This window comes from Papio anubis, chromosome X (genome assembly GCF_008728515.1).
Source record: "Papio anubis isolate 15944 chromosome X, Panubis1.0, whole genome shotgun sequence".
Classification (NCBI taxonomy): Eukaryota; Metazoa; Chordata; class Mammalia; order Primates; family Cercopithecidae; genus Papio; species Papio anubis.
Window position 1 is genome coordinate 902,559 of NC_044996.1, and position 16,427 is coordinate 918,985.

Consider the following 16,427-nt stretch of genomic DNA (forward strand, 5'->3'; position numbering starts at 1 on the left):
ACCTCTTAGAAGAGTTCATTTGAGAATAAACACATGTGTTTTGTGGGGATACCAGTAATATTGTATTTCATGACCTAGACGTTTGTTTTATAATTTTGTGTTTTAAAAAAATTGTAGGATTTATTTTGTAGATGGATCCTACAAATGATAGTGAAATTTCAGTAGGAATGAAGAGGAAGGGACAAGTTTAGAAGATAGAATGCACATGATTTGGTAAATAATTAGCTATGTTTGGTAAAGGACTAAGAGGATTCAAGGATGATTACCAAATTTCTGATGTGGGTAACTAGGAGAAGAGACAGACAAAATGGAAGAAAGTGTATTTAAAGAAATGATAGCAAAAAACTTTCCAAATCTGGGGAAAGATGTAAATATCCACGTACAAGAAGATCAAGGATCGCTAGTCAGATTAGATTCAAACAAGACTATATGAGGACACATTACAATCAAACTGTCAAATATCAAAGACAAAGAGAGAATCCTGAAAGCAACAACAAAAAAGGAGCAAACCACATATAAGGAAATTCCAATAAGGCAGAAATTTTACAGGTCAGAAGAGGGTGGGATGATATATTCCAAGTATTGAGAAAACTTTATTCAGAAAATGTGTCCTTCAGAAATGCAGAGAGATAAAGACTTTGCCACACAATTCCAGTTAGACAAGAGGAATAAATTAAAGACATCTATTGTACACTATGGTGACTACAGTTAATAAGTTACCCACTCCAATATATAAATATATAAACATTGTGATGTACATCATAACATATTCTATTTTTCCCTGTCAATTAAAAAATAAATTTAAAAAGATTGGATAGAGAAGAATCAGCCATTCTAGTAATTAAGCCTGATTTCAGATAACCATTATGCAAGTTAAAGAATAAACTGGATAGTATGATATTAAAAAAAACAAAACCACCAATGAGAAACATCAGAATGGCTAAAATTAAAAAGACTGTCCATACCAAGTATTGGTAAAGATGTGGAGTAATCAGAACTCTCATACATTTCTGGTCAGGATGGAAATTTGTGCACTTACTTTGGGAGTATCTAAAGCCAAACATAGGCATACCCTATTGACTCAGGAAATCCACTCCTAGTATATACCTGAATCATGTCCCCTAGAATTCATATGCTGAAGCCCTAACACTGATATTTCAGAATGTGACTGTATTTGGAGATAGGGTCTTTAAGGGGTTTATTAAGTTAAAATGAGGTTGTTATGATGGGCCCCAATCCAATATGACTAGTGGCCTTATAAGAAGAGGAAATGTGGGCCAGGCACGGTGGCTCACGCCTGTAATCCCAGCACTTTGGGAGGCCAAGGCGGGCAGATCACGAGGTAAAGAGATCAAGACCATCCTGGCTAACACAGTGAAACCCCGTCTCTACTGAAAATACAAAAATTAGCTGGACATGGTGGCAAGCTCCTGTAGTCCCAGCTACTCGAGAGACTGAGGCAGGAGATCGCTTGAACCCAGGAGGCAGAGGTTGCAGTGAGCCGAGATCACGCCACTGCACTCCAGCCTGGTGGACAGACCCAAGACTCCATCTCAAAGGAGGGAGAGGGTGAGTGGCGAGGTGTGGGGAGAGGGAGGGGAGGGAGGGAGGAGGAGGAGGGAGGAGGGAGGACGGAGGGAGGGAGGGAGGGAGAGGGGGAGGGAGGGAGGGGGAGGAGGTGGAATGGAGGGAGGAAAGAGAGAGGGGGGAAGGAAACTGAACAAAGATCTGGAATTTTAGGAAACCAAATCAGGAAAACATCTCAAATGGATGGAAGCCTAGTTCAGGGACAGGAAACTTAGTGAGTACAGCAGCCAAAAGTAGTGTACATATTTTGCCAACAAAAGACATGTAATTATTTAATCCATGTGGAGTGTCAAAAGGCAAAAATACAACAAACGTACTTTAAAGATTATAATTGGCTTTTATACATGGTTCTAGAATCGGATAGCCCTCAGAACCAAATACAGAACAGCAACCAGCAACGTAGTATGGATAGAAATTAGAAGTGAGGTTTAGAGACATCTTAAGTGATTACAGTTGGGCATTTTTGCCTTATTTGAAGGTGTTGGTCGCCTGCAATTGATGGAAGTTCAGCTGCTATAGTCGGTTGAGACTGAGCTGTTTGTTATAAAAGCATATTCCTAAATTAGGCTTTCAGTTAGTTCATCAACCAAACCAGGCTGCAACTTTGCTGTGCAAGGACTCAAGTGCAAAGGTACCCTTAGGCCAAATTCAGATTAATTTAAAAGGAGTTTATTTTTGTTAGCTATGTGAAACGAAGAGGAATCTATTTTTTCCAAGTGGATAGTCATATATTCTATTATCATTTACCAAATAGCTCATTTTTTTACTGTACTGGTTGGAGATGCTGCCTTTATTATATATTAAGTTTCAACTTATTATATATTAAGTTTCCACTTGTATCTTGTCAGTTTCTGGACTCTATATTCTGTTTGATATATTTATCTATTCTGCATTAAGACTGCATCTTTAATTATAATAGCTTTATAATATCTCTTAATGCTGTATAGGAAAAAACTTCAATTATTAATTAGTTATACTAAGCCAATGTCTGAGTATTGCTTAGTGGTTTGTGGGCAACCATCTTACACAGTACCTAGTAACAGAGTAGACAAGTGTTTATTGAATGGATGGATGGATGGATGTGTGGAAGAGGCTTTCAGAAACAATTCCCTTTATAGTCTAAGGCCAATGTTACTTTTGCTTAGCTCTTTAGTTTGAAATAATTTAAAATGTACAGAAAAGTTGCAAGAATAATACAGGGAACTTGCATATACCCTTTACCCAGATTCACAAATGTTTAACATTTTGCAATTTTGTTTTTGATTTTCTTTTCTTTATATACACACTTCTGTTACTTATTTTCCATTTGAAAATGGGTTACAGACATCACACCTCTTTACCTCTCAATACTTTAATGCACATTTCCTGTGAATAAAGATATTCTTTTACATAAACAGAATGATGTTATGAAATTACAGACACTTCAAAATGATAAAACACATTTCTGTAATTTACAGCTGGTATTCCAGTTGTATCAACCAATGCTGTCATTTATGGCATTTCTTCCTTGAGGTACAGGGATCTAGTACAAGTAACTACTTGTCCTGCTTCTTTAATTTCCTTGAATCTGGACCTTGATAACTTTAAGGTAACTTTAAGCACCCAAAGGTTTTTTTTTCTGGTTTCTCCTCTGTGTAGTTACCATTTTCACCCTTGCAATTAATAAATGGTTTGAAGGGATATACTTTAAGACCATGCAAACATCCTGCTACTCATCAAAATGCCCCCCATAAAACATCCAAATTAATCTTTATCATGATGGTTTATGACCTATCTCCTCACATTGGGATTGTGGCCCAACTGATTATTAACAATCTACTTTTTTTGAAGACATAATATCTCTTCCTGGGAATAAGATAATGGGCATAACATACAATAATTCCTAATTGTATCATGACAATCACAATCCAAAATACTAAATCTGTGATATGACTAAATCTCTTTTTCCCCATTGTTTTTGCAGGCATCAATGGCTATGTTTTTGATAGTCTGCAGTTGTCAGTTTGTTTGCATGAGGTGGCATACTGGTACATTCTAAGCATTGGAGCACAGACTGACTTCCTTTCTGTCTTCTTCTCTGGATATACCTTCAAACACAAAATGGTCTATGAAGACACACTTACCCTATTCCCATTCTCAGGAGAAACTGTCTTCATGTCGATGGAAAACCCAGGTTAGTTATGTATATTATTCTTGTACCAACAACTGTGAATGCTTCACTAGTCATTCATATGCTCTTTTGCCCAGTAACTCACATGTTCAAGTGATTCTGGTAATTGCCAGGCATTTTAATGACAGCACCCACTCAAGTATTTAACTTAAGAGTCTTTGCTCTAAAAAGTGCCTTCACATGCCAAGGGCTAATTTTTACAATTTTTATGGATACATAATAGTTGTGCCTATTTAGGGGGTACATGTGATATTTTCATACAAGCATACAATGTGTAATGATCAAATTAGGGTAACTGGGATATTCATCACCTCAAAAACTTATTATTTCTGTTAGGAACATTCCAATTCCACTCTTCTAGTTATTTTGAATTACACAATAAATTATTGTTAACTATAGTCACCCTACTGTAATATCGAACACTACAACTTATTCCTTCTATTTAAGTGTAATTTTATACCTATTAATCAACCTCTCTTCATTCTACCCCATCCAACGTACCCTTCCCAAACTCTGTTAAGCACCATTCTACTCTCTATCTCTGTGAGATCCACTTTTTAAGCTCTCATATGTAAGTGAAAACATGTGATATTTGTCTTTCTATGCCTGGCTTATTTCACTTAATATAATGACATCCAAGCTCACACATGTTGCCACAAATGACAGGATTTCATTCTTTTTAATGGCTGAGTAATATTCTATTGTGTACATATACCACACTGTCTTTATCCATTCATCTGTTGATGTATACTTAGGTTGATTTTATATCCTAGCTATTGTGAATGGTGCTGTAGCAAGTGTTGGTGTGCAGCTCTCTCTTTGATACCTTGATTTCCTGTCTTTGGATATATATCCAGCAGTGGGATTGCTGGATCACATAGTAGTTCTATTTTTAGGTTTTAGTTTTTTGAGGAAATTCCTTACTCTTTTCCACAGTATTTGTACTTATTTACACTCCCACCAACAGTGTACAAGCATTCCCCTTTTGCCACATCCTCAGCAGCATTCATTAATTTTTTGTGTGTTTTTGATAAAAGCCATTTAACTGAAGTGAAATATCTCATTATGCCTTTGGTTTGCATTTCTCTGGTAATTATTGATGTTGAGCACTTTTTCATATAGCTGTTGACCATGTGTATGTCTTCTTCTTGTTTTTTTTTTTTTTTTTTTTTGAGATGGAATCTCACTCTGTTGCCCAGGCTGGAGTGCAGTGGTGCGATCTCGGCTCACTGCAAGCTCCACCTCCCGGGTTCACGCCATTCTCCTGCCTCAGCCTCCCGAGTAGCTGGGACTACAGGTGCCTACCACTACACCCAGCTAATTTTTTATATTTTTAGTAGAGACGGGGTTTCACCGTGTTAGCCAGGATGGTCTCGATTTCCTGACCTCGTGATCCACCAGCCTCAGTCTCCCAAAGTGCTGGGATTACAGGCGTGAGCCACTGTGCCCGGCCTGTATGTCTTCTTTTGAGAAATGTCTATTCAGATGGTTGTCCATTTTTAATAGGGTTCTTTGTTTTTTTGCTATTGACTAGAGTTTCTTATATATTGTGGTTATTAACGTCCCCTCAGTTGTATAGTTTGCAAATATTTCATCCCATCCTAAGATTATCTCTTCACTTTGTTAATTGTTTCCTTTGCTGTGCAGAAGCTTTTGGCTTGATATAATCCCATTTGTCTACTTTTGCTTTAGTTCCCTGTGCTTTTGAGGTCTTACCTGCAAAATCTTTCCCACACCAATGTCCTGGCACATGCCCCCAATGTTTTCTTCCAGTAGTCTCATACTTTCAGGTTTTATATTTAAGTCTCTAAGCCATTTTTATTTTATTTTTGTATATAGTGAGAAATAGGGGTCTAGTTTCATTCTTCTGCATGTGTATATCCAGTTTTCCCACACCATTTATTGAAGAGACTACTCTTTCACTGGTGCATGTTTTCGGTACTTTGTCAAAAATGAGTTTGGCTATAAATGTGTGGATTTATTTCTAGGTTCTCTGTTGTGTTCCACTGGCATATGTTTCTGGTTTTATGCCAGTACCATGCTGTTTTAGTTACTACAGCTTTGTAGTATAGTTTGAAGTCAAGTAGTGTCATGCCTCCAGCTTTGTTCATTTTGCTCAGGTTTGCTTTGGCTGTTTGGAGTCTTTTGTGGTTCCATACAAATTTTAAGATTCTTTTTTCTATTTCTGTGAAAAACTTCATTGGTATTTGGATAGGTATTACATTAAGTGTGGTAGCATTGCTACTTTAACAATATGAGTTTTTCCAGCCCATTAACATGGGATAGATACCTTTTCATTTTTTTGTGTGTTCTTCAATTCCCTTTATCAGTATGTTAGTTTTCATTATAGAGATATCTAGTTTTATTGTAGCTATTGTAAATGATTTTTTAAAAATTTCTTTTTCAGGTTGTTAGCTCTTGAGATATAGAAATGCTACTACTTTTGCATGTTGGTTTTGTATCCTGCAACTTTACTGAATTTGCTTATCAGTTCTAATAGCTTTTTGATGGAGTCTTTAGTTTTTTTATGTGAAATACAAGATTATGTCATCTATAAACAAGGAGAATTTGACTTCTTCCTTTCCAGTTTGGATACCCTTTATTTCTTTATCTTGATTACTTGCTCTGGCTTGGACTTCCAGGACTACGTTTAATAGAATTGGTGAAAGTGGGTATCCTTATCTTGTTTCAGATCTTAGAGAAAAGGCTTTCAGTTTTCCACATTTGGTATGATATTAGCCATAGTTTGTCATATATGGCCTTTATTGTTTTGAGGTATGCTTTCTGTACCTGGTTTGTTGAGAGTTTTATCCTGAAGGGATGTTGAATTTAATCTTTTTGGCATCAATTGAAATGATCATATGTTTTTTGTCCTTCATTCTGTTGATATGATGTATCACATTGATTCATTTCCATATGTTGAACCATCCTTGCATCCCTGGGATGAATCCCCCTTGATCATGATGAATGATCTTTTACTGTGTTGTTGAATATGGTTTGCTAGTATTTCGTTGAGGATTTTTGCATCAATGTTCATCAGAGATATTGGCCTGTAGTTTCTTTTTGTGTATGTATGTGTCTTTGTCTGGTTTGGTTTCAGGGTAATACTGGCCTGTAGAATCAGTTTGGAAGTATTTACTCCTCCTTGATTTTTGGGATAGTTTGTGGAGAGTTGGTATTTGTTCTTTAAAAAAAAAATGTTCAGTAGAATTCAGCAATGAAGCCATCAGGTCCTGAGCTTTTCTTTGTTGGGAGACTTTTTTTTTTACTATTTCTAGCTCATCACTTGTTATTAATCTATTCAAGTTCCTTCTTTCTTTCTTTCTTTCTTTCTTTCTTTCTTTCTTTCTTTCTTTCTCTCTCTCTCTTTCTTTTCTTTTCTTTTCCTTTCTTTTCTTTTCTTTTCTTCTCTTTTCTTTTTTTTAAAAATCTTGTTCTTCACCCAGGCTGGAGTGCATTCAATCTAAGCTCACTGCAACCTCTGCCTCCCAGGTTCAAGTTATTCTTGTGCCTGAGCTTCCCACGTAGCTGGGATTACAGGTGTGCACCACCACACCTGGCTAATTTTTGTATTTTTAGTAGAGATGGGGTTTTGCCATGATGGCCAGGCTGGTCTCGAACTCCTGGCCTCAAGTGATCCACCCGCCTTGGCCTCCCAAAGTACTGAGATTACAGGCATGAGCCATTGTGCCTGGCCCAAGTTTTGTATTTCTTATATTCAATCTTGGTAAGTTGTATATGTATAGTAATTTATCCATTTCGTCTATGTTTTCCAATTTATTGGCATATATTTCCTCATAGTAGCTTCTAATGATCCTTTGAATTTCCGTGATATCATTTGTAATGTCTACTTTTTTGTCTATGATTTTAATTATTTCTGTCTTATCTTTTTCTTTTCTTAGTCTAGCTAGAGGTTTCTCAATTTTGTTTATCTTTTCTAAAAACCAACTTTTCATTTCACCGATCTTTTTACTGTTATTTTAGTTTCAATTTCATTTATTTCTGCTCTCATTTTTATTATTTCTTTCCTTCTACTAATTGTGGGTTTGGTTTGCTCTTGCTTTTCTAGTTCTTTAAAATATATCATTGTGCTGTTTATTTGAGGTCCTTTTACTTTTTTGATGTAGGCATTTATTGTTAACAATTTTCCTTTAGTCCTGCTTTTGCTATATTTCATAGGTTTTGATATGTTGTATTTCCATTTTCATTTGTTTAAAAATTTTTAAAATTTTCTTCCTAATTTCTGTTTTGTTTTGTTTTGTTTGTTTTGTTTTTTGTTTTTTGTTTTTTTGTTTTTTTTGAGATGGAGTCTCACTCTCGCCCAGGCTGGAGTGCAGTGGCGCGATCTTGGCTCACTTCAAGCTCCACCTCCTGGGTTCACGCCATTCTCCTGCCTCAGCCTCCCGAGTAGCTAGGACTACAGGCGCCTGCCACCACACCCAGCTAATTTTTTGTATTTTAGTGGAGATGGGGTTTCACCATGTTAGCCAAGATGGCCTCGATCTCCTGACCTCGTGATCCACCCGCTTCGGCCTCCCAAAATGCTGGAATTACAGGCATGAGCTACGGCTCCTGGCCAATTTTCTTCCTAATTTCTTCATTGACCCAATGGTCATTCAGAATCATGTTGTTAATTTCCATGTATTCGTATAGTTTCCAAAGTTCCTCTTGTTATTGATTTCTAGTTTTATTCCATTAAGATCAGTAAAGATACTGGATATGATTTCATTTTGGGGGAATATTTTTAATTGTTTTGTGGCCTAATATGTAATCTGTCTTTGAGAATGTTTCATATGCTGAGGAGAAAAAAAATGTGTATTCTGTGGCTATTGGATGAAATATTCTGTAAGTGTCTATTAGGTCCATTTGGTGTATAGTGCATATTAAGTGTGATGTTTCTTTGTTGATTTTCTATCTAGTAATCTGTCTAGTGCTGAAAGTGGGTATTGAAATGCCCAATTATTGTAATGGGGTCTATCTCTCTTTTTAGTTCTAATAATATTTGCTTTATGTATCTCAGTGCTCCAGTGTTGGGTGCATATACATTTAGAATTATTATCTCATCTTGCTGAATTGACCCCTTTATCATTATATAATGACCTTCTTTGTCTCTTTTCACTGTTTTTGGATTGAAGTCTATTTTATCTGATATAGCTACTCCTGCTTTTTTGTTTCTATTTGCATGGAATATCTTTTTCCATGCCTTCATTTTCAGTCTGCATTTCTTTATAAGGTAAAGTGAGTTTCTTGCAGGCAGCATACGGTTGAATCTTGTTTTCATCCATTCAGCCACTCTTTGTCTTTTCATTCAATAATTTAGTTCATGAATGTTACTAACTCAATGTTACTATTGTTAGGTAAGCAGTTACTAGTGCCACTTGGTTATTTGATTCATGGTTGTTTTATTAGTCCTCTCTTCTTCCTTTCCTGTCTGTCTTTCTATAAAAGTGATTTTCTCTAGTAGTATGTTTTAATCTCTTATTTTTTGTGTGTGTATCTATTATAGGTTTCTGCTTTGTAGTTATCATGAGGCTTGTAACATTTTATAACCAACTATTTTAAACTGCTGACAACTTAACTCTGAGTCACAATTCAAAGAAAAAAAAACAAAGATAAAACTAAAAACTATCTTTTTAAGTCCATCCCCTGCCTCTTTTTGACTTTTTGTTGTCTCAATTTATGTCTTTTTACATTGTCTCTTAACAAAATTTTGTATTATAGTTACTCTTATCTTTGTTAGGCTTTTCTTTTAGTCTTCATACTAAAGATATGAGTAGTTTACACACTGCAATTACAGTGCTAGCGTATTCTGTATTTGTCTGTGTACTTACTATTGCCAGTGAGTTTTGTGCCTTCAGATCATTTCTTCTTACTCTTTGCCATCCTTTTCTTTCAGATTGAAGAACTCTCTTTACCATTTCTTATAAGATAGGTCCAGTGTTGATTAAATTCCTTAGCTTTTATTTGTCTGGAAAAGTCTTTATTTCTCCTTAATGTTTGAAGAATTACTTTTCTGGATATAATATTCTAGTTTGGAAGTCTTTTACCTTCAACATTTTGAATAGGTTATCCCATTTACCCCTGGCCTATAAGGTTTCTGTTATTATGACTGTTGCTAGACATATTGGAGTTCCTTTACATGGTATTTGCTTCTTTTCCCTTACTGCATTTAGATACTTTCTTTGACCTCTAAGATTTCATTACTATATGCCTTGAGGTAGTCTTATTTGGGTTGAATCTTCCTGATGTTCTTTGAACTTCTTGTGCCTGGATATTCATATCTTTCTCTAGGTTTGGAAAGTTCTGTCATTCTTTCTTTTTTTTTCTTTCCAACTTTATTTTAGCTTCAGGGGGTACACGTGCAGGTTTGTTACATGGGTAAATTGCATTTCATGGGGGTTTGGTGTCCCGATTATTTTGTCACCCAGGTAACAAGCATAGTACTGAATAGGTAGTTTTTTCATCCTCACCCCTCAACCCTCAAGTAGACCCCAGCGTCTTATTGTTCTCTTCTTTGTGTCCATGTGTACTCAATGTTTAGCATCCACTTATAAGTGAGATCATGCAGTATTTGGTTTTCTGTTCCTGCATTAATTCGCTTAGGATAATGGCCTCCAACTCCATCCATGTTGCTGTAAAGGACATGATCTTGTTTTTTGTGGCTGTGTAATATTCCATGGTGTATATGTACCACAATATCTTTATCTAGTTCACCATTGATGGGAATTTAGGTTGAAACCATGTCTTTGCTAGTGTGAATAGTGCTGCAATGAACATATACATGCATGTGTCTTTATAGTAGAATGATTTATATTCCTCTGGGTATGTAATGAGTAATGAGATTGCTCAGTCAAATGGTAATTCTCTTATAAGTTCTTTGAGAAATCTCCAGACTGCTTTCTACAGTGGCTGAATTAATCTACATTCCCACCAGCGGTGTGTAAGTGTTCCCTTTTCTCCAAAACCTGACCAGCATCTGTTATTTTTTGACTTTGTAATAACAGGCATTCTGACTGGTAGATGGTATCTCATTGTGGTTTTCATTTTCATTTCTCAAATGATTAGTGATGTTGAGCAATTTTACATATATTTGTTGGCCACATGCGTTATCTTCTTTGAGAAGTGTCTGTTCATGTCCTATGCCCTTTGTAAAAATTTTTGTTTGCTTGTTAATTTAAGTTTTTCATAGATTCTGGATATTCGACCTTTATCAGATACTTAGTTTGCAAATATTTTCTCCCATTCTATTGGTTTGTTGTTTATTCTGTTGATATTGATAATTTCTTTTACTGTGCAGAAGTTCTTTAGTTTAATTAGGCCCCACTTTTCAATTTTTGGTTTTGTTGCAATTGCTTCTGGGGTCTTTGCCATGAAATCTTTGTCAGGGACTTTGTCCAGAATGGTATTTTCTAGGCTTTCTTCTAGGATTTTTATAGTTTTAGGTTTTACATTTAAGTCTTTAATCCATCTGGAGTTGATTTTTGTATATGGTATAAGGAAGAGGTCCAGTTTCAGTCTTCTGCATACAACTAGCCATTTATCCTAGCATCACTTATTGCATAGAAAGTCCTTTCCCCATTGCTTGTTTTTGTTGACTTTGTCAAAGATAAGATGGTTGTAGGTGTGTAGCTTTATTTCTGGGTTCTCTAATCTGTTCCATTGGTCTATGCATCTGTTTTTGTACCAGTACCATACTGTTTTGGTTACTGTAGTCTTGTAGTGTAGTTTGAAGTTGGGTAGCACGATGCTTCTGGCTTTGTTCTTTTTCTTGGGATTGCTTCAGTTATCCTATATTTCTCAGAGGTTTTGTTCATTCTTTTTAAAATTTTTGTCTGACTGAGTTGATTCAATAAACCAGTCTTCGAGTTCTGAGATTCTTTTGTCAGCTTCATCTATTCTGCTGTTAATACTTCTGATTTTATTACTGGAATTCTTGTAGTGAGTTTTTCAACTCTATCAGATCGGTTTGGTTCCTTTTTAAATTGCTATTTCATCTTTCATCTCTTGTATCGTTTTATTGGATTCCTTAGATTCCTTGCATTAGGTTTCCACTTTCTCCTGAATCTTGATGATCTTTGTTCCTATCCAGGTTCTGAATTCTATGCCTGTCATTTCAGCCATTTCAGCCTGGTTAAGAGCCATTGCTGGGGAGCTAGTGCAGTTATTTGGATATAAGAAGACATTCTGGCTTTTTTAGTTGCCAGAATTACTGAACAGGTTTTTTTCTCATCTGTATGGGCTAATGTTCCTTTAATCTTTGAAGTTTCTGTTTTTGCTTTCATATTCTTTGAGGCCAGTGAGGGTTTGACTGTGATATAAATTGGGTTCAGCTGACTGGCTTCGTTTCTGGAAAATTTCAGGGGGCCAAGGCTCAGTTCAGCACACCTGGGCTATGTGCTCTATCCCAGGGGTGCTGGTACCAGGCCCACAGCTTTGTTCTCTGGCCCTTTGAGGTTAAGCACCTGCTGCACTGGAGGAGTTGAGGTGTTCCCAGTCCACTGGCGAGAACACTCCAATGGTGGGGTGGGGGAGGGGGACGGTGCCAGCCAAATTGCTTCATTGGGGCAGTGGCAGTGGGCTATATGCTTGTGTGTATTCTGACGGTAGTGTGGCAGGGTGCATGTGTGCCAGTCACAGCAGGGTGTGTGTGTGCACATGCTGGTGAGGGAAAAGGAGTGGTAGCAACATTCACATGCACGTGCACTGGTGGCAACAGGATGATAAGGTCCACATGCCCTGCGCATCAGCAAAGCAGTGGAGGGAGGCTGTGGCCGAGTTTATGCCAGCACAGTGGTGAGGGGAGGCTGCAGGTGAGTGGGTGTGAGTTGGCAGAAGCCCATCTACTGAAGCTCTCCAATGATTAGGCAGGGTCTGCCAGTAAAGGAGCTATGGTGGTGGCCACCAGGAAGTGCCCTGGTTGAGCATCCAAGGCTGCACTGCAAGTGGGTGCAGCCACGTAGGGACCCCAACAGAGGCTGGCAGACAGAGGGTGCTCAGATCAGACTGGCCCCATCCCACAGGCAAGACTGCCCTGCTCTGTCCAGGTCTGATAGTCAACAAAGGCTGAAGCCACCTAGAAGAACATGGTGAGCCTTGGGGGATGGGCATCCCTGGCCATGCTCCACTGCAACCCTTCCCATGCCAAACCCTCTAGGCTCCGCAAAGGCTGGAATTCTGTCCCGTCCACCTCTCCAAGCAGCTCTCCCTGTCAGTTGAAATGCCCATGGGGGTCAAGGAGTCTTCTTCAGCTAGGATTCTGGGGGTCCGTGGTGAGAATGAGCCACTCCTTGCCTATTTAACTCATCCATTCACCAGGAGCTACTTGGGGCCAGGAATGAGTCCTGGTGCTTGGCAGCCCCCATGCAGGGTTCCAAGATTCCTTCCCCTTCAGCCCATGGTCTGTATCCTCCCTCAGTCCACTCTCAATGCCTTCCTTCCCATAGATCTCCTTGGAGTGTCTTCTCGATAATCTGGTTTCTTGTTGGGAGATCCTCTTCCTGACTATGTCTAGTTGGCCATCTTGGAAGAGCTCTATTATTATTTCTTTTAATAAACTTTCTACCATGATCTTTTTCTCTACATCCTCTTTAAGGCCAATAGCTCTTAGATTTGCGCTTGTGGGCTATTTTCTAGATCTCGTAGGCATGCTTTCTTCTTTTTTAACTTTTTTTCTTTTTTCTCCTCTATGTATTTTCATATAGCCCGTCTTCAAACTCACTAATTCTTTCTTCTGCTTGATCAATTCTGCTGTTGAGAGACTCATTCATTTTTCAGTTTGTCTAGTAAATGTTTCAGCTCTAGAATTTCTTCTTGATTTTTAAAATCATTTCAATGTCTTTGTTAAGTTTCTGTGGTAGATTTCTGAATTCCTCCTTTGTGTTATCTTGAAGTTCATTGAACTTCCTCAAGACAGCTATATATATATATACACACACATATATATATATATATGTCTTACTATATATATATGTCTTACTCTGTAGCCTGCAGCCGCGACTTCCCTGGCTCAGGTGATTTGGTGATTCTCTCACCTCGGCCTCCCAGGTAGTTGGGACTATAGGTGTGTGCCACCATACCCAGTATATGGATGGATGGATATATGGATGGATGGATAGATAGATAGATAGATAGATAATAGTAGAGACAGGGTTTTGCCCTATTGTTCAGGCTGGTTTCAAACTCCTGGGCTCAAGTGATCCACCTGTCTTGGCCTCCCAAAGTTTTGGGATTACAGGCATGAGCCACCATGCCCAGCCAAGACATCTACTTTGAATTCCCTGTCTGACAGGTCACATATCTCCATCACTCCAGGATTGGTCATTGGTGCCTTATTTAGTCCATTTGGTGAGGTCATATTTTCTTTGTTGTTTTTGATACTTGTGGGTGTTCATTCATGTCTGGTCATTGAAGAGTTATGTATTTATTCCAAGCTTCACAGGCTGGGCTTATTTGTACCCATCCTTGAGAGGGCTTTCCAAAAATTCAAAGGGGATTGAGTGTTGTTACTTAGATGACTATGGTCATTTCAGCACTTGGGGGTACTCTAAGCCCAGGAATGCTGCAACTTTTGCAGACTCCTAGATATACAGACTTGGTGGACTTGGGGAAGATAAGGGAGAATTCCTTGGATTCCCAGGAAAGGTCTCTTACTCTCTTCCCTCACTTTCCTCCAGGCAGGAGTCTCTCTCCATGCTGGCCTGCCTGAAGTTGGGGGAGGGGTGATGCAAGCATTCCCATGGTCACCACAGCTGGCATTGTGGTGGGTTGCACCTGAATCCCATAGTCTCTCAGGCCAGTGCAATACCTAGGCTCCCCAAGGCCCATGACTGCTACTGCCCAGTTACTGCTGCTGTTTATTCAAGGCCCAAGGCCACTTTAGCTATCAGGTGGTAAATCTTGCCTGGACTTGGTCTATCCCTCCAGGGCAGTGAATCCCCTTCTGGCCCAGGGTGGGTCTAGAAATGCCATCCAGGAGCAAAGGCCTAGGATTGGGGGTTTCAAAAATCTGCCTGGTGCTTTATTTTACTGTAGTTGAGCTGGTACCCAAGTTGCGAGACAAAGTCCTCTGTATTCTTCCCTCTCCTTCTCCCAAGTGGAAGCTGTGTTTCCCTGCACTGCATCACCTGGAGTTCAGGAAGGAGTGGCACAGGCACTCCCATGGCCACTACAGCTGGTGTCACACTGGAGTATACCTCAAGCCCACTGAAAAGCCTAATTTTCAAATGTGTTTGCTAAACTATAGTTGTAAACATATATTTAAATATGCAATGAACATGTGAACCTTATTTTCACAAGGCTTGTGAATATTTGTATATGCCTTGTGAACATTGGTATTGCTGGATAAATACCACCTAGAAGACCTTGGGAAATGCATAGTAATCTTCTGCACATATATCCCCAAACCACTGTGAGGCCTCCAGAACAAATGTGGCTTTCAGCATCTCTTCCTCTCTCTCCCTCAATAACCACTGCAAGGCTTTTGAGACTATCAACCCTAAGTCCAACACAGACTTCTATGTTCACGCAGCTTACTAACAAGCACTAGGCCACTGCATGCTTCCTGGCCCCTCCAACCCCCACCATCTACAGAGGGAAGAACATAGAACTACCTGCAGATTGTAGTTACTGTCTTACTCTTACAGCATTTCTGGAGATAAGTGCTCATGGGGAAGTTTCTAGAGAATAAAAACTAATGTCATCATACATAATCACACATTTACTTTCATACCTGGAAACTTATATTACTTCAAGTGATATATTTTTGTGGGAAGTGAGTGAGGAACCTGGAAGAACCCCAGTAACATCTCTGAAAGTATCTTGCTTATTTATGTTTGTGTGTTTATGTCTTTATCTGTCTCCCAACTAAGTTGTAAGCTCTCTGAGAGCAGAGACCTAGTCTATCTTGTTAATCACCGTATCCCCAATATCTATGGTGCCTGGCATATAGTAGATACTTTAAAAATATGTAAAAATAAATGAATGGGCCGGACACAGTGGCTCACGCCTATAATCCCAGCACTTTGGGAGGCCGAGGCGAGCGGGTCACCTGAGGTCAGGAGTTTGAGACCAGCCTGGCCAACATGGGAGAGCCCTGTCTCTACTAAAAATACCAAAAAAAATTAGCTTGGCGAGGTGGCAGGCACCTGTAATCCCAGCTACTCAGGAGGCTGAGGCAGGAGAATTGCTTGAGCCCAGGAGACGGAGGTTGCAGTGAGCTGAGATCATGCCACTGCACTCCAGCCTGGGCGACAGAGTGAGACTTTGTCTCTAAATAAATAAACAAATAAATAAATGCAAAAAGATTGTATACAAGGGTATATATGGCAGAACTACCTATAAAGGGACTAGTAAACACTTGGAGGAAATGTAAATGTCCAACAATAGGGGATTAGTTAAGTGTGGCTTGTCCATATTGTAAGAATCCTGTGAAGCCATTAAAAATGATTAAATGGAAGAATATCTAATGACATTGAAAATATTCACAACTAGGTGGAAAAACATATATACAATATAATAAACCTATTATAGAATGATATGTATAATATGGTTGTAATTGTCTAAAACAAAGAGAGAAAATGTGTGTGTGTTTGTGTAGGCAGAGAAAAATATTAGATATCAATAATTTGAGAAACATTTAAGCTACTTTGGTGATCACTTACTTATAAAGACA

At 38.5% G+C, this 16,427-nt stretch overlaps 1 protein-coding gene across 3 annotated transcripts in view; it reads left to right on the forward strand.

Annotated features, from left to right (window-relative positions):
- F8 (coagulation factor VIII) overlaps positions 1-16,427 on the forward strand; it is a 150,926-nt gene that overhangs the window by 90,937 nt on the left and 43,562 nt on the right. For all 3 annotated transcript variants that reach the window (XM_031660454.1, XM_031660455.1, XM_031660456.1), the window contains exon 13: positions 3,551-3,760. In XM_031660454.1, coding sequence (XP_031516314.1) covers positions 3,551-3,760 — 210 coding nt within the window. The remainder of the gene's footprint in view (positions 1-3,550; positions 3,761-16,427) is intronic.